Source organism: Pithys albifrons, chromosome 22 (assembly GCF_047495875.1).
Source record: "Pithys albifrons albifrons isolate INPA30051 chromosome 22, PitAlb_v1, whole genome shotgun sequence".
In the NCBI taxonomy this organism is placed as follows: domain Eukaryota; kingdom Metazoa; phylum Chordata; class Aves; order Passeriformes; family Thamnophilidae; genus Pithys; species Pithys albifrons.
This window is the reverse complement of record NC_092479.1, coordinates 8,382,825-8,403,815: the sequence shown is the minus strand read 5'-3', so window position 1 is coordinate 8,403,815 and position 20,991 is coordinate 8,382,825. Positions and strand designations below refer to the sequence as shown.

Here is a 20,991-nt window from a genome sequence, read left to right as displayed (position 1 = left end):
GTGCGGCTGTGTGCTCAGGGAGGACTCCTTGTCTCCTTCTCCCCTCTTTTTGGTCATTCCCTCTTCTCCTGAGTCCTGGCAAAAATACTTCAGGCACATCTGGGACCACCCAGCACCTTGCAGGAAAAAGAACTAAGTTTGACAATTTTCCTGCAGTCGCTTCTCCGCCCCCACCTTCCCATCACTGCGTCCTCCCAACCTGCTGCCTCATCCTCGCACCATAACCAGCTTTAGGGTTTAGGCAATATAGGATTAGGGGAGGTGGCTGTAATTCTTTATTCCAGATGGCTGGCAACTGCTAAACCCACTGTCACAAGCACCGAGTTATAAAAATACTTAAATTAGGCCCTTTGTTCCAGCCCCTGTCCCTGGCAGGCAGCAGTCCCAGTGTCCTGCCGGGGGCTCAGCCTGCACAGAGCAGGTGGGGACTCTCAGTCCAGACTGTAATGATGCTGGGGAGAGGCTTCTCTGGACTCACACCTCTCTGGATTCCCTTGCTCAGCTCCATCTGCTTCTTCTTGCCTTTAGCTCTTAGAGACAGATCCTGCAGTGAGAATGAGCTGGGCATCCATTGGTGTTGGTGAGCGCTCACTTGGCAGGTGAAGGTTCCAGTCCAGGGACATGTGAATTCTGCAGCTCCTACACATCTGACTGGTGGAGGGGGAGTGCACACTCCTGACAGAGATCCCAGGTTTCCCCTCTGGGCCAGACCCTGCAAGAACCCAGTGACCTGAGCTTGCTTCAGAAACTGGGAAGGGAGGGCAACTGCTGTAGGGGCAGTGTTTGCCCAGAGTGGTGCCTCACATCTGTCTTGCCAGGTTGGCTCTTAGGGTTGTTATTTATTATTGTTCATTAGGTGCTGACAGAGTTGGGGCTTTTCTTTGTTTTGTTTGGGTCTCCATTTGAGGCCTTTGCCGAGGCAGACTCAATGCCAAGACCTCCAGCACTTTTACAATTACAGCCCGTGATCCTATTGTATTGTTTATGTAATGACTCTCAGTCCCGAGGGATTCTTGAAGCCTTTCTTAGACCAGAGCACCCAGTACCTGGCAGGGAGAGTGCAGGGCAAGTGCTGGCCCCTGGTGCCAAGGAAAATCTCTGGGCTTTACATCCCAGGGGATCATTAATATGTAGATGGATCAGGCTGGACCCGCTGTGAGGATCCACAGGCAGGGCAGCTGATTAAGCTGCTCCAGAAGGAGCAGATGATTCAGCCCTGCCTGGTCTGTGTGGTCATGGGGGGTCTCCTGGTGGCTCAGACCTGATGCTCTGGCTGTTGGGTGTCCATAGCCCACCAGTCTGGATACAGAGGGCTGAGTGACTGGTGTTTGTGGGCCAGCTGATGTGGCCAGTCCCTGAGAGTCCCAGAGCACCCCAAACCATTTCAGAATTGGGACTGACACTTCAACCCTGTTAAGCAGGAGTGTGGAGGGCTCCTCAGCAGCTCTGTGAGCTGCAGGAGTGGGTAGGGCTGGCCATGAGCAGCCGTGGGGCTGTGCTGGTGAGAGATGAGCTCATCACCATGATTCCTGGGGTTAATTCCAGCTTTGCCACTGATTTGCTTTGTATCTGTAGCCATAGGAGTGCATAGCTTTGTGCCAGTGCTTCCTCATCAGTGTAATGGGCATAATTAGGCTTCCCTGATTGAAGATGGCGCCGAACACTGACTGTGCTGGCAGATTGTTTGCTTTTGTTTAAAGGTCCTTTCTGAAAAAAGGAGGTAAGACCCAATTTGAGAGTGCTGGTTCCTACACCATATTTCAAACATTTATGGGTAAAGTCTGCCAGTATCAAACCTTTTCCTTCTGGGACAGGCCAACTCTGAAGAGTTGGCTTCTCCTACACCTACAGAGTTAGGTGGACTAAGTGTTCTGAGCACTGTCCTCTGTATTCAGCAAAATACAGGATGTGGCACTGCTGATCTTCTGTGTTAATTACAAATATAACAGAATGTAACATCAAGAATAGTCTAAATAATTTCATGGCCTGTTAACCAGGAGAGAGTTTGAGTTCTGGGCCATGGACCAGGCTACCACTGATAATGGTATCTGAAGTCAGTGGTGTCTGGAAGAAGGTTCATACAGTGCTGGCTGCTCCGGTTTCCTTCTGTAGATTGCAAGACCAGGTGATTACCAGTGCATTAGATAATTTTCTAACATAACATTCCCTACAGGCAGTTACTGGCATTGCTGTAGAGACATCCTGAACGGCGTGTTGGAAAAGGAAGTGCCCAGGACAGTCTTTCTGCATTGTGACCATGTTTGAGAGCCCCATGCAAAGCTGTGCTCTGTTCTGACTCCAAGTCTCCTCAGACATGGCCGAGGAAAATGCACGTGAGTGCTGACCTGGGGGCACCTTCTGTTGTTCTTTTGCACCTGCTTGTTCCTGCTCAACACCTCTGCCCTCTCAAGCACTGCCACTCTCTCTGCAGATGAGTCTGGAGACCTGGCTCCAGCACAGCCAGGAGCTGGGCCACATCCCAGGGCTGGGTGAACGGGATGAACAGTTCAGATCTGGGGGTGTGTCTCTGCTCTCAGTTTGGTGTTAGTGGCCATGGAAAGGCATGAGCTGCTCCCCAGACAGCCCAGGGGGCAAAGTGCCAGACTTGGGAGAGGGCTCTGGGAGAGGCTGAAGGCAGCACTCCCTGAGTTCCCTCTGCACAGGAGATACACCCTCACCGAGCTGTCTTTGTATTTGCAAACTGAGCAGTTGTACTGGAAGAGATTTAGCAAACATGGGACTGCACAATGCTGTGTGTACTGAGTCACACATCAGGGCTAGAGCCAACTAGCACTGAGCTACTGAGGCAAACACTGGAGAATAGTTACAATAGGTACCAAAAATATCTTCAAATGAGATCTTTCTGCATTGCTGCATGTTGGGTAACAGGGAGGGCTGACAACCCAAGCTTCAATTCTACCCACATGCTCTAGAGCTCATCCTGGGTAAGGCAGGGAACTGGGATGGGAACAAAGCAGAAGAAAGACAGGTTAGCTCCTGTAAAGGGAGCCCTGATTAGCCAACTTCACACAGATTGGGAAAGTCCTAGCTCTGGCAAGGCTTTAGGGATTGACCCTGTGCCTGCATTTCAGGAGGGAGTGACCCCAGAACTAGGAACACACTGCTGGATCTGCCACTCACACCTGCACAGGGCCAGGGCAGGACTGGTCCCTTTGAGGTGTCTTCTGTCTGGTTTTGAAGCTCCCAAGCAAGGCAGCTACTCTTGGGGTCTCTTGTAGGAGGTCTCCCTTTTGGAGGATTTTCTCAGGAGTTGGCTCTGTGGTTGCTCTTTCCTCTCCACCACTCTTATGAAGTAAAGGAGCCACTTCCCCAAAGCCCAGCTCTGGTTTCAGAGACACAAATCCCCATCTCAGATCTGGGAGCTTGTCCAGGCCTTCTCAGCAGAATGGGAGAACAGACTGAGTGCAGGGCTGGTAGTGAGCACCAAACCCGACTCAGTCTGCTGCCAGGTGACCCTTCAGCATCCTTCCCCCAGCCCCCAAACCCTCCTCGAGGTCCTGCTGCTCTCCCCTCCCCGGTGCTGGGCTGGGATCACTGCTCTGCCTCTCCACGGCCCTTCCTCCCTCCACCTCACCATCTCTCCCCCTGGTTTTGCAGCCGTTTTTTCTGCCAGCACAGGGCACTGAAAAGTGCTGGCACTGCCAAAAACCCTGTGTGCACTACGACTCCCCAAACATCCCTTTATTTTTATTGTTCTGTTAATTACTGTTTAAACTTTAATAAGTCACTTCGTCAGGAGGGGGGACCTGCAGTGAGGTTTCTGTGCAAACACTGGGCCCGGCAGTGACTCTGGTGTAACATAACCCTTTATACAATGTGGGAATGTTTAGACTGTAACAGAAACTTGTTATTTTAATGACAGTTAAAGGGGGAAAAAAAGAAAGGAGCGAATGAAAAAGGGAAGCAAGTTTGTTGGGGAAATGGCTCATCTCAATCTCTCTGTCTGGGCTCTTTTCTCTGAGCTTTAATGATAGCTGGATAAGGAGGCTTTATGGCTTCTGTTGAGGCAAGTCTTGTTCCCAGAGATGCCCTACACAAGGCACTGTGTGATGCCCTCAGTTGTGTGGGGTGAGGCCAACAGCAGAGAGATGCTGATGGAAGCAGCATGACTTGATTTTGCTCAGAGGCAGCAGCAGATGCCTAAAGCCAATTTGAGCTCAGTCTAATTATTCTGACCCACACAAGAGACTTTCCCCTTCCATCCAGAGCTTCTTCTACTGGTTAAGTTTATAAGTAGCTGTGCTGAAACAGATGCTGGCATGTCATAGATTAGAGGGTCCAACATCCCATGAAAAAATGGACCTTGAAGCAAGAAAACGATGCCTTGACTCTTGAAAAAGAGGAACTATGGAGACCTGAGAGAGGGAGAGAACCTGGCTCCCAGTCTGGGCAGTGGGAGAGCAGAGGGTTCACAGGCATCCTTGGTGTTGGCCTGTGACTGTTGACATCTGTGTGGCTCTGAGGTAGTGGAGGTGCCTGTGCTGTGGCTGCTGTTCCTGTGCCACAGCACTGAAGTCACCTCCAGGTTTGGCTTGGCTATATTTAGCACTCACTATAGACAGCACCATATAGAGTGATATATATGATCTGAAAACCTTCAACTCCTGCTGACCTCTGCTGCTGCAATCCCCCAAATCTGTACAGTCTGCCCGAGGAGTGTGGGCTGGGGCACCAGAGCTTTGGCAGCAGATGCTGGGGAGGAGGAAGGTGGAATGGTGTTGGGAATGGTTGAGGAAGAAGAGGGGAGAGGAGGAGCACCCTAAGGCTGAGGCTGGCAAATAGGAGGGCAAGGGGGCACAAAGGGCAAAGGTTTGGAGGGAAGGGAAGGTTAGGAGGGTGTGGGGTGTAAAGAGCACTTTGCTGGAAGAAAGAACCTTCCTCAGGCACCAACTCCTTTCCAAGAGTCCAGATCTCTGTTCAGGGACCCTTTCCCCTCTTTGCTGAGTTTCTGAGCAGAACAGGAGCCTGGGGCCTGGCATTCCATGAAGCTTTTTGGTGAGGGTGGCTGTGGGTGGAGCGGGAGGGGCTGCAATCCTGGGCCTCAGGGAGTGTGTGCTCTCCCAAGTGGTTGAGCACACAGGGAGCAGCCAGAGCAGTTCACGCTTCCCTCGCCCGCTGCCGGGCTCTGATTGTTATTGATTGGCTTTGCTGTTCTCGGCACTTTGTGTTTTTCCAGCTGAGCTTTGGCTGCCCCTGGAATTTTATTTGATTTTTTTATTATTTTATTTTACCTCTGCTTTAGTTCAAATACCCACAACACTGGCAGATGGGGCAGGTGTGTGCCCAGCCCAGTCAGCACCGTGGGACTGTGCTGGGCTGGGAGGGTGCAGGGGTCTGTGTAAGGGACCAGTGATGGGCAAACCTGTTGTCAGTGGGATTGAATTCATAGGTCTGTGTTGTCTCTGGGTGTGTGTCATACAAAAATGTAAAGAAATCTGCTCTTGTAGAAAAACCAGTGTCAGGAATTCATGTTGGAGCAAATAATAGGAACACGCACAGGGATTTCCACACTTGGGCACATACAATGTGTAGCTGCTTGGGGTGCATAAGCTTCAACCCCAAAGCCAAAGGGCCAAGGGAATTCCTAACTGGAGAAGTAGTTTAGCTTCATTTCCAACATGTGGTCATGAGTTCCAGACCCTCTGAGCCCCTCGTGCTGGGCTGCCCTCCCTCCCCCAGCAGAGCTGTGCCCGCTGGAGTGCCAGTGGCAGGAGCCAACCCCTCAGGAATGGCATTTTCCAGGTTCCTCTGTGAGGCTCAACATGTCCCAGCTGCAAAAATAACTGGCCTGTATGCCCTGTGGAAACAGGAGCAGCAGCGACACATCTGCCTGGGCTGGGCAGAGCCAGCCTGTAACTAATGCCCCAGAGGGGCATCGGGTGGCTCTGAGCTCCTTCCAGCACAGGAGCCCAAAGCAGAGACCCTGGGCAGGACCACCCGACACAGGGTGAGCTCCGCAGTGGGCAGAGCCAGAGACACCTCTGGGCCGCCTGCAGGACCAGGGGGCTCCAGCAGGACATTGACATTGCCTGGCTGCCCCGGCCCAGCTGCTGGCACTGCCGGGCACCCACGTCCCCCAGGGCACCCCCAGCTCTGCCCCGGCCCCTCCTGCCTCCCCTGGGCCCGGGGGTCACTTTGGTTGGAGAGCACAGGCAGAGCTCAAGGATAGAGCCCCCTGGACGGAGCCAAGGAGCCACCGAGGAAAATCGCTGAGGTTTTCCTTTTCTGTACAGCGCGTTTCCCTAAATTGCCTTTGACTGTGTGCATCGCTAATGAAAGTTTATGCCCTTGTTAGAAGGACAGGCAGGTCCGTTCCAGTTAGGGCTGGGTCTATCCTTCTGCCAACTGCCCTCCCCAGCACACACACGCTCTGCTCGCTCTCCCTGGTGAATAAGTGGAGGCTGTTATAAAAAAAAAAAAAAAGAGGAGGGGAAAAAAATTTCCATATTTGTGTAAGTTGCTTTAAAAGCATTTTATCATGTCATAAAAAAAAAGGAAAGTACTCTTGGAAATTGATCCTGCACACGAGCCCATTGGACAGAAGGACGTTGGGATGTTAATGGCTATTTTGCTCCAGGGTGGCTTATTAAAAAATTTATACATAAATGCTTAAAATTGCATAAATTATTTAAAAAAAAAACATAGTAAGCAATTTGCAATCCCGATCCACTTTTCCTCTTTTTCTTTCCCTTGTCATTCTTTTCTTTCCTTCTTTCTTACAAAAAAAATCCTTCCCCCTCCTCTCACCCTTGTCCCCTCCCTGTCTGAAAATGTGATGCATCCAGAATTGTACATGGGTGGGTAAAATAAGTAAGATTTTAAATGGTACCCGCCACTGGCCAGGGCTTGCTGCGAGGGGCAAGTCAAAAAAGAAAAAAAAAGAAAGAGGGGAGAAGAAAAAAGCAAAGAAAGAAAGAAGTTTGGATATGATGAGTGTTTCTCGCAGGCGTGGAATGTCACCCACATATCCTGGAGATTGTACTGGGGAGGTTTATGATGGTTTCCCATTGATTTGTTTCCCCGACGCAGCTGCCGACCTCTATTGAGGGACAAACATAATCAGCACTGACGCAAATTAGATGGTTATTCGTTTTGAAAATTGACAGAAAAACAATAAAAAAGATGAAATGCTCCCAAATCAATAGATATAATGAAATTCAAATAATCCGAGAGATGAGGTCTCCATGGCAACTGATAATGTGGAAAAGAAAACAATTTAATAAAGGACAGACACACTTTGAAAACAGATTGGGCAAAGGGAAGGCGGGGGGGTGAGGAGCCAGGGGGGCCTGGGTGGGTGGTGGGAGGGGGCACGGCAGGAGGGGGGAGCCCGGGCGCTGCCGCTCCGCTCGGGCAGCGCTGCCGTGGTGAAGGATCACTGTCCATCCCAAGGACGCTTGCCATAATTAAGAGAGGCTTTCGGTCCAGAAAGTGCAGATTCAGGTTTTAATACACAAAATTATTTCAGGAGCACTGAATCGGAAAGTCGTTTGTTATGACCTTCCTGAGAGGCCTGGAGCAGGGCATGTTGGAGGCGCGGCGGCTGAGCCAGCTGAGTTATGGCATATTTGTGTTTTTATAGTGCCGAGGGGAGGGGGGACCGGGGGAAGAAGGTTAAACAGTATTTACAGCTCAGTTGTTTTCAGAAAGGAAAGAGAAATAGAGTTCATGAAAAGATGCGAGTGGAAGAGAGAGAGGGAGAGGGAGAGATCCCCTGCCCGGCACACGCACTGTGGGACACCAGCGCCAGGGAGACACTCCCCTGTGCCCTGTGTGCCCCGAGGTGTGAGCTGCACATGGGCTGGGGGCACACGGGGGCCTTGGCTGGGACGGGCAGTGTGGCTGTCCCTGCTGCAGAGTCTGTCTGTGGGCTCCAGCTGGGAGCCACTGTCTGCTCGCTCCAGGGTGCAGAATAAACCACTCCTGTGTGTCTGTGTGAGTGTGAGTGATTGTGTGAGTGTGAGTGTATGTGTGTGAGAGTGTGAGTGTGAGTGTGTATGAGAGTGTGTGTCCGTGTGTTAGTGTGTGAGCACATGTGTGTGAGTGTGTGTATGAGTGAGAGAGTGTGTGTGTGTGTGTGTGTGTGTGTGTGTGTGTGAGTGTATGAGTGACTGTGTGAGAGGGTGTGTGTGTGTGTATGAGAGTGTGTGTCCGTGTGTTAGTGTGTGAGCACATGTGTGTGAGTGTGTGTATGAGTGAGAGTGTGTGTGTGTCTGTGAGAGTGTGTGTGTGTGTGTGTGAGTGTGAGTGTGAGTGTATGAGTGACTGTGTGAGTGTGTGTTTGAGAGTGTGTGTGTGAGTGTGTGTGAGTGTACACACACGTGCTCCATGCTGACACCAGCGCGTGCCTGTGTGGCTGCACGTGTGGCTGCTGGTGGGCTCTTTCTGGGTGCTGGTGGGCTCTGTTGTGGTGTGTGGCTGGTGGGCTCTGTGTTGGTACTGTCCACATGTGTGTGGATGTGACACCTGTACAGACACAGACATCCAGCATTGTGTGCAGTAGCATGTGCTCTGTGTGCCCCCTGTTTCACGAGCACAGGTGTGTGTGGGGGTGTGTGGGTGTGTGTGTGTGTGTGTGTGAGGGTGTGGGGGTGTGGGTGTGTGTGCTGGCTCAGGTGTGCCTGTGCATGGGGAATGCACCTGCATGGCCACATTTCCATACATGTGTGTGATGGGTGTTTGCAGTCGGGGTAGCACAAGCACGAGGACAGGGCAGATCAGAGGACCAGCCCCAGTGACCAGGAGGAAGAGCAGCAAAAGGCAAGGCAGGGAGGCAGTGAGGTGTGAGCACTGGGAGGCACAGGGTGAGTGCCCACATGGCCCAGGTGTGGGGCTGCTCTCCCTGCTGCTCTGAGAGCCCTGCTGAGTTAACAGCTCAGCCACGAGCCACTGCTGTCACACCAGAGCTCTCTGTCCCCGTGCCCAGCCGTGAGTGAGGCTCCTCCACACCGGCAGGATGGACAGGCTTTCCTCCAAATCACTCTGCACAGTGTTTGCAGGTCCCACACATCTCTGGGGATTCAAGAGCTCCCGGGCTCCAGTGCTGTGTGTGATGAGTGCCTGTTCTCTGGGTTCACAAAAGACTCCCAGCCCTGCCTGGGGGTCACAGAGGCCTCTAAGGGATCTGAGTGCCCCCTTTTCATCCCCAGTCCAGAGCAGTTCCTGCTCACATCCAGCTCAGGCCATGCCCAGGGGCTCTGGGGAGGACATAAGGCTCTGGTTTGCTCTGTCTGCAGCACTTGCTGAGCTCTCACTCACCTCCTGCGGGCTGACACACTGATTTACTTTGCAGGACCTTGAAAAGACCACAATAATGAACTTTCTCTGGCCCTGTGTTTCTCAGTGATGCAACAAGCATTCAGGCTCCCAACTCCCATTTAGCTCCCGACTTCCCACTGCAATTAATTAGGAGTCTTCATTCTTTGTTGGGTCTGAGCTTAATAATGCTGAAAGGGATTGCAAATTGCTCTTAAACTGCCGACCAACTACTGGGGGGCCGGAGGGACCCTATTTTAAGAGGTGGCTCACTTAACCCCTGCCCTCAGTGAGGGATGAGCCCAGCCTGACTCCAGGGAGCTGCTCTCCAGACTTGGGTCATGGTGGCTTTGGGTTCTCTGTAAAGTCCCTCGTTAGACACAGCCATCAAGAGGGACTGTTGAAACTTTTAGCAATTCCCTTCCAAATCTGTGTCCAACAGAGACCTGTTGTCTCTCCCAGCTCCTTTTTATTCTCCCAACATCAGGTATTTGCAGCCAAGTCTGATTCCCTCTGGATCCCCCCTCCAGGATTCCCTGCACCCCTTGCCTGGGCTCCTTCAACGTTTGCAGATGTGTCTCTGCAGTGTTTCCAGGAGGTTCCTGTCTTGGCCCTTTCCTTGTTTCTGGGGAGCTGCTCCCACTGGGGCTGGCAGGTCCTGCTCCAGCAGCATTCCCTCCTCTGCTCCCACCACCCTCCCTCCCTCTCACCCTCCCTCCCTCTCTCTGTGCAGCCCCTGGGCTGTGCCTGTGCTGCAGAGGTGAGGTTGGGCACCGTGTTTGCATTTAGTTGCCCTGACAACATGTCTGGCTTCCAGGGAGTTTTCCAAGGGCCACAGCCGGCCTGCAGGGACCTGGGGGTGAGGAGCTATTACTCTTCACTCTGCCTTTTGCGTCTTTCCCCTTGGTTTTCTTCACAACCTGTGGGGAGATTGATGGCAGGATTGTGATGTAGATGTTAGCAGTTCTGCTTGATTTATAGAGTTACTTAGGCTGAGTGAGGCCACTTATGCTCCTCTGGATAGTAAACCTTTTAACTGGACTAAAGAATTAATAATAAATAAATAAGGCACAGAGGAGAAACTGGATCAGAAAAGCTGATCCTCTTGGCTTTATGTTATCTGAAAGAAAGACTCTGAGGACAGAAGGCCCCAGGGAGCTGCTGCTCAGCCTGGAGAGCCCAAGACCCCACTCACTGTGTTGGGCTGGAGCACTGAGAGCAGGTTTTCATGAGGAGGAAACTGTTGAAATGTCTTATCAAAGATCCTGCATTGACAGATGAACTGGGAAGTTGGCTGCAGGACACAGGGGACTTTTGAGCTTCAGGCTGTCCTGTCTCACAGCTTTTCCTCTGCTGCTGCTTGAACTGTAGCAGTACTGAAATTGCAAAGGCACTGAGCCCACTAAGCTGGGCAAGAAATCCTTGTCCAATGGGTGACCATCTGAAGGGACCCAGGAGGTCAAGGGCAGAAGGGCAGCCTGTGTGAAGTCCTTTGCCCAGAGAGAAGGAGCAGGTCAGTGGTAGAGCAGGAAGCAGAATGGCAGTTCCCAACTCCATTTACCACTTTCCCCCTCTTCTTTACACTCACCTCCTTTTGTTAATTCTGAAAGTTCCCTGTGTTACTTGTATGCTGAAAGGGGCTTATTTCTTGCCCTTTTGGGGCTCGGGGCACATGAGTACAGAGCAGGGCAAAGGGAAGGGCAGAGATGAGGAGCTTTGCTTGGCACTTGGGGGTGAGCAGCGGGTTCTCAGCAAGGAAACTGGGGGGAGACAAGATCAAAGCACATTTAGCACCATTTTTGAGATCTGCCCAGGAAAAGGTTCAGACGTGCGTTACTAAAGAGCTGTGAAGAAGGATTAGTCCTGTCCTTGCTCAGCTGAACCACTTTCCCCACCAGCTGTGCCAGGTGCCTGTGAGGAGCTGGTGGAGCCGCACAGGGCGGGTCAGTGGCAGGTGAGGAGGGAGCGTGGCAGGGGCGGAGGGGCCAGGCAGGCTGGAGAAGGGCCCTGTGCAGGGCAGGGCTGGGCAGGGGCTGGAGGGGCAGCTGGGGAGGGCCAGGCCCGAGGCAGTGGCAGCGCCCGCAGGTGCCCATCCTGCTCCGCTGCCTCCGGCTCCAGCGGGCACTCTGCGGGGCTGGAGCTCTTGGAGTTGCAGCCCATTGCACCACTGCAGCAGGAGTGGCTGTGCAAGGGCCAGCTCGCTCCCAGTGTGAGGTCTGCGCTGCCTTCCTCTCCCTGGCCAGTGATATATGGCATAAATTAGGCCTCTGAAGGGGGATACTGCATCCTTAAGAAGAAATATGTCCTCATTTTTCTTAAACACCGTTTGCACTGAGTGAAATGTTTAGAAGGGACGCTGAGGGATAACTTTATTTCTTACTAGGGAGTTCAGAGCCGTTCAGTTAAACCCATAAAACACTGGGAGTAGGGGAGCTGACAGCCTGCCCGTGCATTAGAAAAGCCATTACTCATCCAGGGGAAATTCACCCCACGCTGCAGCCTCGCGGTACCAGTGGGGTGGTCCAGGGGAGGACACGGGATCATCTCCCTCGGCCATCTCAGGGGTCAGTAGGATGCTCTGAGGTGAAAAAGGCTCTGTAACTATCCAGCACAGTGATGGAGTGCTGATAGGGAGGTCTCAGAGCACTGAGTGAAGCTCACTGGTGGGTGATCATCCTCATTGCCCCTCCTGTGCATGGGGAAACTAAGGCACAGAGAGCTGGGCAGGCTGATGGTTACACCATGACTGGAAACCAGGCTGGCAGCCAGCCCTCCTGGCTATTACCCCCAGCTGAAATCACCAAACCCACATTCCCTTCCAGAGGCAAGGAGTGAAAGTCAGGAGCCCTGACTGTGCACAAGTCTATGTTCCCGGTGCAGTGAGGAGTCCTGGCTCCACCTCCATTTGTCCAGCATTCAGCCCTTTCTTCCCAGTGGGATTTGGAAAATCTGCTGGGAGATGAAGGCAAGGTGATAGCAGAGGGAATTCCTGTCTCAGATAGTTGATGGTTGGTGGTGTGATGGGCTGTGTTTTAGGTGTGTCTGGGTGGGCTTCTGCTCTCACACATCCCCTGCCCAGTGCAGGCTGCCATAGCTCCCCAGGGACTGGTTGTCCGAGGGGACAGGGCCACCCAGGGCACCCAGAGTCATGGCAGGCAAGACCTCAGCCACCAAGAGGATGGTGACTTTATCGTTGATATTTTATTTTGGAGGCTTGACACCAAAAGATTTAATATTTGTTTGAAATGAGAAACAGTTCTCAAATGAATTTGGAGAGCCTGGGAATTAATGTCAGCCCCCCCTCCCCTCCCCAAACAACCCTCCTCCCCATCAGCTCAGTCCCCCCCCTTTCAATTTCTGAAGCCTGCTGATTTGAATATTTATAAATATCAGTAAATTATTTATTGTAGCAATCTGCTGTGCCATTTCACCAATCGCCGTTAACACTTTAGGGCTCACTGCTCTTCAGCAGGACGTGGCTGCAGGGGCCGGGCATGGGGGGCTCCTGCCGGGGTGCCCTCTGTGGGTGGCACTGCAAGGGTTGCAGTGTTTGCAGGAGAGGATGGGGAGCCTCTGTGGCAGTGCCAGGGGACACTGGGAGGGGACACAGCTGCAAAGGGGGCTGGTGATGTCGGGGAGGGCAGGGAGGGGGTGGCCTGGCAGGGTGGGCTGTCACTGCACTGTGACAGGACCTGGCTCTGCTTAGAGCTCAGCCCTCACCCTCCTGACCTGGAGTTTCAGTTCCCTTGAGGAGGAAAATTCCTCTCGGTCTCCCCGTCCAGTTCCCTCCCTCCAGAATTACACTCCTGCACTGAGAAGCCACAGTGCTCAGAGGTGATTTGGCTCTTTTCTGTTTGGGGAAGGAGGGGCTCCCTGAGTCCATGAGCTGTTCTCCTGGAGAAACCTTGTCTGTCAGCAGCTCTGGAGCAGCCAGGTGGGAAGCAGGAGCAGCCTGGCAGCCCCAGTGCAGGGCACCAGCACCTCAGAGCCCACCCTCTGCCCTCGGGGTGTGTGCCACTCGCTGCCCAGCACTGGTTCCTGGGCACAGCCTCTCTCCAGAAAGCTACAGCTGAACTCTGCAGCTGAGGAGGGTCAGCAGAGGGGAGCAGGACAGGCTCGCTGGAGGGAACTGGCACTGGTCTCTGCCCCTTTGGGCCAGGGCTGACCCAGGCTCTGGGAGCTGGAAACTGGGAGGAAGGTGGTCCCTTGTGTGGCTGGAGATGCTGGTGTGACAGGAGAGGGTTGGGCAGTGTGAAGTGCAGGAGCAGTGCCCTGCCATGCCCATGGCAGTGCCCGGCTTTTCCTGCACAGCTCATGGATGGGGTGTGTGGGGAGAGCCCTCCCAGTGTGGGAAAACAGGGAGTGGAGCTGGCAGAGCTTCAGGAAGGACAACCTGGCTGCTCGCTTCATTTCTCCTCCCATGGCTTTGATTCTCCTTCCCCTGCCCGGTGTTGAGCTGGAGCCTGGCAAGGCCCACTGGCACCCCCAGGGCTTGCCCAGTTCCCCCAGCACACCCAGGGAGCCGTGCAGGGCAGAGGAGGCTGGAAAAGAGCCTCTGTGAACTCCCCAAGGTCAGCCAGAAGAGACAGCATCCACTAATCCAAGGTCATTTCCTGGGCTAAAAGCAATAAAATGTTTTATTGATAAACTGAAGAGGGGAAAATACAAACTAAATCCACTCTCACACATTGTGGGCCTTGCCTGGGCTGTTCTCCTGTGCCCTGGCCCTGCCTGGGGTAATGCACCACTCTGTGCTGGAGGGCAAGTGTTTCTGGAAGGGGCTGAGTGTTTGGCTGCCTGCCCTGCCTCCTCCCCACGTGTGGCTGGGCAGTGCCAGGGCACTGCTCCTGGGAAGTGTGTGCCCAGTGCCCCAGTGGCCTTTGCTGGGAACGTTTGGCTCCATTTTAGGGGCCTCAGCTCCAGTGTGAAGAGTCTCCTCACCCCAGCGAGGGTGCCCTGGTGTTTGGGGTTGCTGGGCACTCTGGAGCCTCTCCAGTTGAGCTTGCAGCACAGTGGTTAAAAAGACAAGGCCTGTGCAGCATGTGGGCCCTCCTTCCCTCTCCCTGCCCGCCCCAAATAATGCTGTTAATAATTAATCGAATGAGAGCTTGCAGCTCCTGGAAAGCTGGCACTGGGACCTCCCTCCTGAACGGAGCTGCTCAGCTGGGCTTAAACTCTTCAATAGGAATATGAAAGCTCCATCTGTTCCCTGTACCCGGCCCTGTGAAGTGACAACGCTGTCCCTCCCCAGCCAGCACCCCTCTCCCCCCAGCACGGGCCCTCCTGCCCCTCCTCTGCTGCCCCTGCCCCGTCACAGGGGTCCCCACTGCCCCCCTGGCTCTGCCCACCCCAGTCAGCTCCTGCTGTTACCCACACCCCTGCCAGCTGCTTCTTGTAGCTCCCACACGCCCCTTTTTCACAGCTGGGATCCTTTCTGCCCTCTAGCAGGGTGTGTTTTCATTGACCCAAAGCTAAAGCCAGAGCTGGGGTCTCTCCTCTCTCCCTGCAAAGCCAGACTTGTCCCTGCAGCACTTTGCCCTGGGGCTGGGAGGGCCTCTTTCTGTCCAGACCCTTTCATTCCTGCACATGGTGTGCCCCCCAGAGCCCCTCTCCTCCCTTGGGGGAGTCAGGGCCGAGCTGTGGCCACCTTGGCAGCACCTCCCTGTGAGTTCCTGGGTGAGAAGGGGCTGCTCTGGGGGCTGTGTGGAGGGAGAGAGCCAGGGGCTGCCTGTGGGGTGCTGCCAGCATGTGGCAACCAGGGGGGCAGTGGGGGCAGGAAGGTCATGGGGTGACAAGGCAGTGAAATGGTGAGTTTTGTGCCCCTCCTTGCCAGCCCTGGTTGCAACAAGCTGTACCTTCCCTTCAAGGGAGGATTGCCCTCAAGATGGCACAGGGATGGTGCAGGGCAGGGGCAGCTGGTGTGTCCTCACAGGGGGTGGGGAGGGGGCAGGAGCAGTAAACTCCAGTGCATTGTTTTCAGAGGAAGTGCTCAGTGTAAATAGAGCATGTGGGAGAGTTTGTCCTGGGCAGAGATGAAAAGTCCCTGTGACAGGCTCAGGTTATAAACGGCTTCCTCAGATTGATGTGAAATCAAAACATTTCTATTTAGACGGAGAAAATGAAGGGGGATGTTTACTTAGGCTGGAATCTTTAAACAGTGTGATGGAGACACAGGGATTTGGGGTGGGAGCTCGGCCTGGGTAGAGGGAGCCCCTGCCTGGCTTTGGGGGTCCAGCAGTCCTGACCTTGGGTACACACGAGGATCCCTCATCCAGCAGCTCTGCCCCTGTCCCTCTTTCTGAGAGGAGGGAACACAGGTGTCCTGGTCCCCTCCAGCATGGCCACCTGCAGCCCTTCTCTGTAGGAAGAGGTTTCCCTTCTGCTTGTGAACTTGACAGCCTAAAAGAGAGGAACAGGAATGTTGATACAGGTAACGTCCCTCCTATTCCCTAGACAAGGAAATAAGGCAATGGAAAGATAAAATAATGTGTCCAGACTTGCAGAGAGAGGTGGTTGCAAGGTTGGCAGGGGCAGCTGGGAGTCCTGACCTCCAACCATACAGGAAAGGTGGGATGGAGATGCACAAGACCCCCAGTATTACAGGAGCAAATCCCATCCCAGGAGGGTCTCTCATTTTATAGATCAGAGAAACAGTATGTTTTCAGAACTTGCTTTATTTTTAAATTAACTTTAGGAAAAGATTCTCAAAATGTTAAACAAACCCAAACACCAGGAGAAGGGACAGGAAAGAGGCCGAGGGGCAGGGCAGGAGCTGGGGGGGAGCAGCTGTGGAGGCAGAGGGGCAAAGCCAGGGTGCGTGAGGGGGAAGGATGCAGCACAGGAGAGCCAGATGAGCTGCAGGCTCCTGGAGCTGCTGCCACCGCAGCAAGTGCAGCCTCGGGAACGTCTGTTCCTCTCTTCCTTTGAATAAATATTTATCTCTTCATTTGCCGGCTGGTGCACACACTTGGCTCTCACCCCCAGACCGGAGTACCGGGCCCTGCCCTCTGCAGGAAGGGAGGCAGCGGGTCGGGCTCTGCCTGCCCAGCCTGGCTGCTCTCACCACTGGAGCAGGGCTGGGTGACAGAGCATGGATGGGAATCACCAGGCACTGAGGAAGGGCTGGTAGTGCCAAACTGACCCAGTGCCCAGCCCTGGGTGGGCCTGCATGGCACAGGGGACACGGACCCAACACCTGCACCACCAGGGAGGGCTCTGCTGGCCATAGGTGTCCTGGCCAGGCTCCAGCTGGAGCTCACAGCAGCCTCCTGAGGTTGCCCCTGTGGTACCAGTTGCACACAGGATCAGCCTTCCCTTTTTGCCCTGAGTAGAATAGGAATGTGATGGGAAGGGAAGGTGCCAGCATACAGAGCCTGCAGTGTAGTGGGCACCAGCCTGTGCCCATCTGTGTGTGCTGGGGATGTGTGAGGGGCACCTGTGGGGAGGCACAGGAAGGTGTTTTGGAGAGGTGGGGCTCCCTTCCCTGTAGGGGTAGGACTGTGTTTGTGGAGTGTGCCAGGGCACACACAGCTCTCCAACAGCTGTGTCTGAGGGCACTCTGTGCTCTCCCTCTGAAAGCATGACTGCACAGAGGTGTTGGTGCCAGGGGTGCCCAGGAACCTGGAGGGGAACATTTTGACTGCACAGAGGTGTTGGTGCCAGGGATGCCCGGGAACCTGGAGGGGAACATTTTGACTGCACAGAGGTGTTGGTGCCAGGGATTCCCAGGAACCTGGAGGGGAACATTTTGCCCCCCTTTTTGTGGGGGGCTGATACACTGTCTGGGGGTTATTTTTCCTGCAGTCCCTGCCAGGGGAGCGTGTCTGAAGCTGTCAGGAGTTTACGCTGAGCAGCCACTCTGGCTCTTGGACAGCAGGTCTGAAGTTTCAGTCTGTTTGTATTGGGCTGTCATGTTATGGGATTAGGGGCTGTCACGGTGGCTTCTGGATGTATTGTAGGGGGTCTGATTAATCTCCCTGTGCTTCTGTGGAGCAGCACCTCTGTGCTGGTGACAGGGAGGAGTGGGCTGAGCTGCCAGGAGGGACTCAGGGACTCCCGTGCAGTGGAGTCACCATTCCAGGCCTGGGGGCAGGTCCTGTTTGCTCTCCATGTGACTGACCCCTCTTTCAGCATGACATAAAGTTCAGGAGTCTATTTTGGAGGGACCTCCAGCAACGTCCCCACAGTAACTGCAGTGCTCTGTGTGACCAGCAACTGTTTTATTGGGTGCTCTTCCTGAGCCCTGGGCAGGGCAGGGTTTGCTCCAGCTCTGTGCTGGGTGAAGAGCCAGGCTGTGTGTCCACTGCAGCCTTGGGACCTGTAACCCTGCTTAGTCTGGGCATCTCTCAGGAGTATCAGAAATAAAGAGGGAAATGAGACAATGTGGCTGCTTTAGAATCAGTTTTTTGCTTTTATTTGCGATTGAATCTTGTTAATTGTTGGTGCAATAATCATGCAAGTGACTCTGATAGGGACCATTTAGTTCAAGATTCTCCGTGACCTTGAAGTTAAGACCTTACCTTCCCCATCTCTCCCCCCACCTTCTCTTACCCCTCCTTTACTAGCTGTCACATATGAATAAACTACATTAAAATAACAAACTCACACTAATTAGCTGATTGTGCTGGGAAGTAGGAGAGCAGAATTTCCTGTGTGTGAGATCAAGCAGGCAAAGGGCCTGATCAGCCGATACCAACTCACTGTGATTCTCTCCTGTGCAACTGTCCCACCCCAGTCTGGGTCTGGTGCTCCAGCACATGGTCTTGCCCGGCTCCTGTCCTTCCTACTGGTTCTTCTTGGTGCATACTGGCTGTCCTTCCTGAGACTAAGCACAAACCCCCTGAGGTGAAACCCTCACTAGGGTTGGGCTTGGCCAGCTGTTCTCCCTGCTGGAGGTGCTTGGGTGCAGTCACTGTCTGGTGTGGGTTTGGCACCCAGCACTTCAGGGTTGGAGGTGGTGCTGCAGTCTGAAGGAGAAAGCAAGTTGGGCTTTAAACAGCCCTCACATCCTGCCTCAGCCTCATGGTCTGCACCACACTGACCTGCCCGAGGTGTTTGGGGCCTGTGAGCCCAGTCCTGGCCCAGCACACACACGAGTCTCTTCCTTGGGGCCAGTGCCATTCTTTGGTTGAGCTTGTTCAGAATGAGCTGGTCACTGAGCTCTCCTGGCTGGGCTTCCACCTGGAGCTTGGGAAGCCCATGGCAGCCCCACCTTTCCAAGGGTGACACTGGCCATGCCCAAATGCCACTGGGTTGGGACCGGCCATTTGCTGTTCGGGTTCAAGTTGTCTGATCCCACTAATGCCCTTCCTTGCTTCTCTCCCCTCTCTCTTTGCAGCTGAAAGAACTATATGCACTGACACAGCCTCAGGAAAACCCACGATGGCTGCCAAGCGCAAAGGCGGCCTGAAGCTGAATGCCATCTGTGCCAAGCTGAGCCGCCAGGTCGTGGTGGACCACGGCGGCGCCGAGCAGGCGCGCGCGGACAAGGGGCCGCAGCGGGAGCCCGGCAGCAAGGACCTGCCCCAGCCCGGGGCCAAGGAGCCGGGCACAGAGTTCTCAGATGGACTCAGCCGCGTGCAGAAGATCGAGGAGGACAAGAGGAGGGAGGTGATTGAGAAGTGGGTGAATGGGGAGTACAACGAGGAGCCCCTGCTGGGCCGAGCGGAGGGCAAGGAGTGTAAGGGCGCCGAGGGCGCGGAGCTGCCCCCAGAGGGGGTTTACATGGTGCAGCCCAAGGGCTGCAGCGACGAGGAGGACAACGGGGACGAGGCAGATGCTCTGAGGGGCTCGCAGGATGGCAGCTTCTTGGATGACAGGGATTCAGACGGGCCAGCCTTGAAGGATGATGCCTACCGGTCCTCCAGTGGCGAGCCAGGCTCCAAGCTGGGGGCAGGAACCACCTCAGGTAAGCCTTCCGTGCCCTGCAGGGGCAGCCTCGTGGGCACGTGTGCTGTGTGCCCATGGCCAGGTCCTGCAGCACCAGGCAGCCAAGGGCGAGGGTGAGCCCTGATTCCCTGGCACAGACCGGGCATTTTGCACTGGAACCACGTGGCGTTTGTCTGTGGCTCAGCCTCCCATCCCAGCTCGGGATGAAGCTGGGGCAGCTGCTGGTCCCAAAGCTCAGTGTCCCCCACCGGCTCAGTCCAGGACACCCACACGGGTGTTCTCCCCTGGCTGCGTGAGCATTTCCTATTTTCAGGTAGCTTCTGCCTTTTTTGTGTCGTTCATTCAAAAGCTGAACTCAGCAGGAGTTGTTGGGAAAAGCCCCAGAGGAATTTCTTGCTCCCTTTCTGATGCACGTGTTCCCCCAGATTGATTTTTTGGGGCGTATGAGTGCTAAGACTTGGTAAAAGCTGTGGGCAAATTGAATTCTCTCCATTAGGGCAGAGCAGCTCCCTCCCCCAATTTGTCACTCAGCTGGGCTGAATCTGTAATTGAAAGCTCTCCCCCTAATTTGCTCCACCTGCACATTCCCCTCCCCTGATCGCAGCACTTTGCGAATCCATCAAACTTTGCTCCTTTTGTGTGCGCGTGTTTTCCTCCTGCCGTTAATAATGCAGCCGAAACTCATCTCCGTCTGTCCGTTCCCCTTCTGCAGAGGCACATTCTCCAGTCTTCACGAGTTCAGTGGCAGCGCACATAATTATGCATATAAGATATAAACAGAGCTGTTTAATTATCCTTCGCCACATCAGTGACAGAGTAATTAACAAACATTGCAAGATCAATGAGGAAAAGTGTGACCTTCAGTTTCCTTTGATAGGAAAGCCCTTGTCGTTCCCAGACACAAGGTGATTGTGCCTGGACTCTGTTTTTAGTTTGTTTTAATTCACACCACCCCCCGCCATTTGCAGCTTTTATTTGCTAGGAAGACTAAAAGGAGGGGAACTTAAATGTAAAAAAAATGTTACCAAACTGGGGAAAATGAGAAGGACCTCAGGTTTCTTAGTGAGGTAGGAGATCTCAGTTAAATGCCTTTACAGGACTGTGTTGTCAGAGGATTATGCAAAAATGTGTGAGTGTTCAGGGGGGGCTGAAGCCTCATTATGTCTAAGGCAGGTTGGCCCACGCGGGGTCCAGTTTACATTTACAGCCACGTGGGATTTGACTTGCAAACAGACGAGCTGCCAGTCTGAGCTCTGTTTTGAGAACCCTGTTATAAATGTCATTTGCAACATTTCGCTGAAAAGCACAAACTGAAACATCCCTTGCTTTGGAGAGGACAAAGTTGCTCTCCTTTTTTTAATTCTGTCAGTGTTCAGGAAGTTAATTTTAAGCTGTTTATCACCAAGTCCTCCCAGACCTGGTGTTACTGGGTGTGAGTTAAGTTTATTCCAGTGAGAGAAGGAGGGTTTTTTTCCTGGAAGTTGGGGGGTAACAGGAGTCGGATGAAAGGAGAGGAACAAAGCTCTGCCCTCCCAGTCAGTGTGGCTTTGGGGGAGTCACTGCAGAAGCCTCTGCCTTTGAAGGTTTGAGCACCAGTTGCTCCCTCTGAGGACACAGAGGGTACAGGGCTGTGCTCAGCAGCATTTACAACTGAGCCCATACTTTGATCAGCTGGAAACTTGGGTGGAAAGCAGGAGCCACACAGAAAGCCAAATCCTACATCTAACTGGCTTCTTTGGTCAGTGTGGAAAGAGATCCTGATTGTAAGGGGCTGAGAAGGGTTCCTGCTTCCTGGAGTCATGGTGTGTACACACACTGTCCACTTTA

The 20,991-nt window shown here is 53.7% G+C and overlaps 1 protein-coding gene across 8 annotated transcripts in view; it reads left to right on the top strand.

Moving 5' to 3' along the window:
- CASZ1 (castor zinc finger 1) overlaps nt 1-20,991 on the top strand; it is a 194,758-nt gene that overhangs the window by 129,499 nt on the left and 44,268 nt on the right. For 5 of the 8 annotated variants that reach the window (XM_071575981.1, XM_071575979.1, XM_071575980.1 and 2 more), the window contains 2 exons: nt 2,174-2,333; nt 18,614-19,183. In XM_071575981.1, coding sequence (XP_071432082.1) covers nt 2,315-2,333; nt 18,614-19,183 — 589 coding nt within the window. In that variant the 5' untranslated portion in view covers nt 2,174-2,314. The remainder of the gene's footprint in view (nt 1-2,173; nt 2,334-18,613; nt 19,184-20,991) is intronic. The other 3 variants (XM_071575985.1, XM_071575978.1, XM_071575986.1) reach the window with 1 other exon arrangement.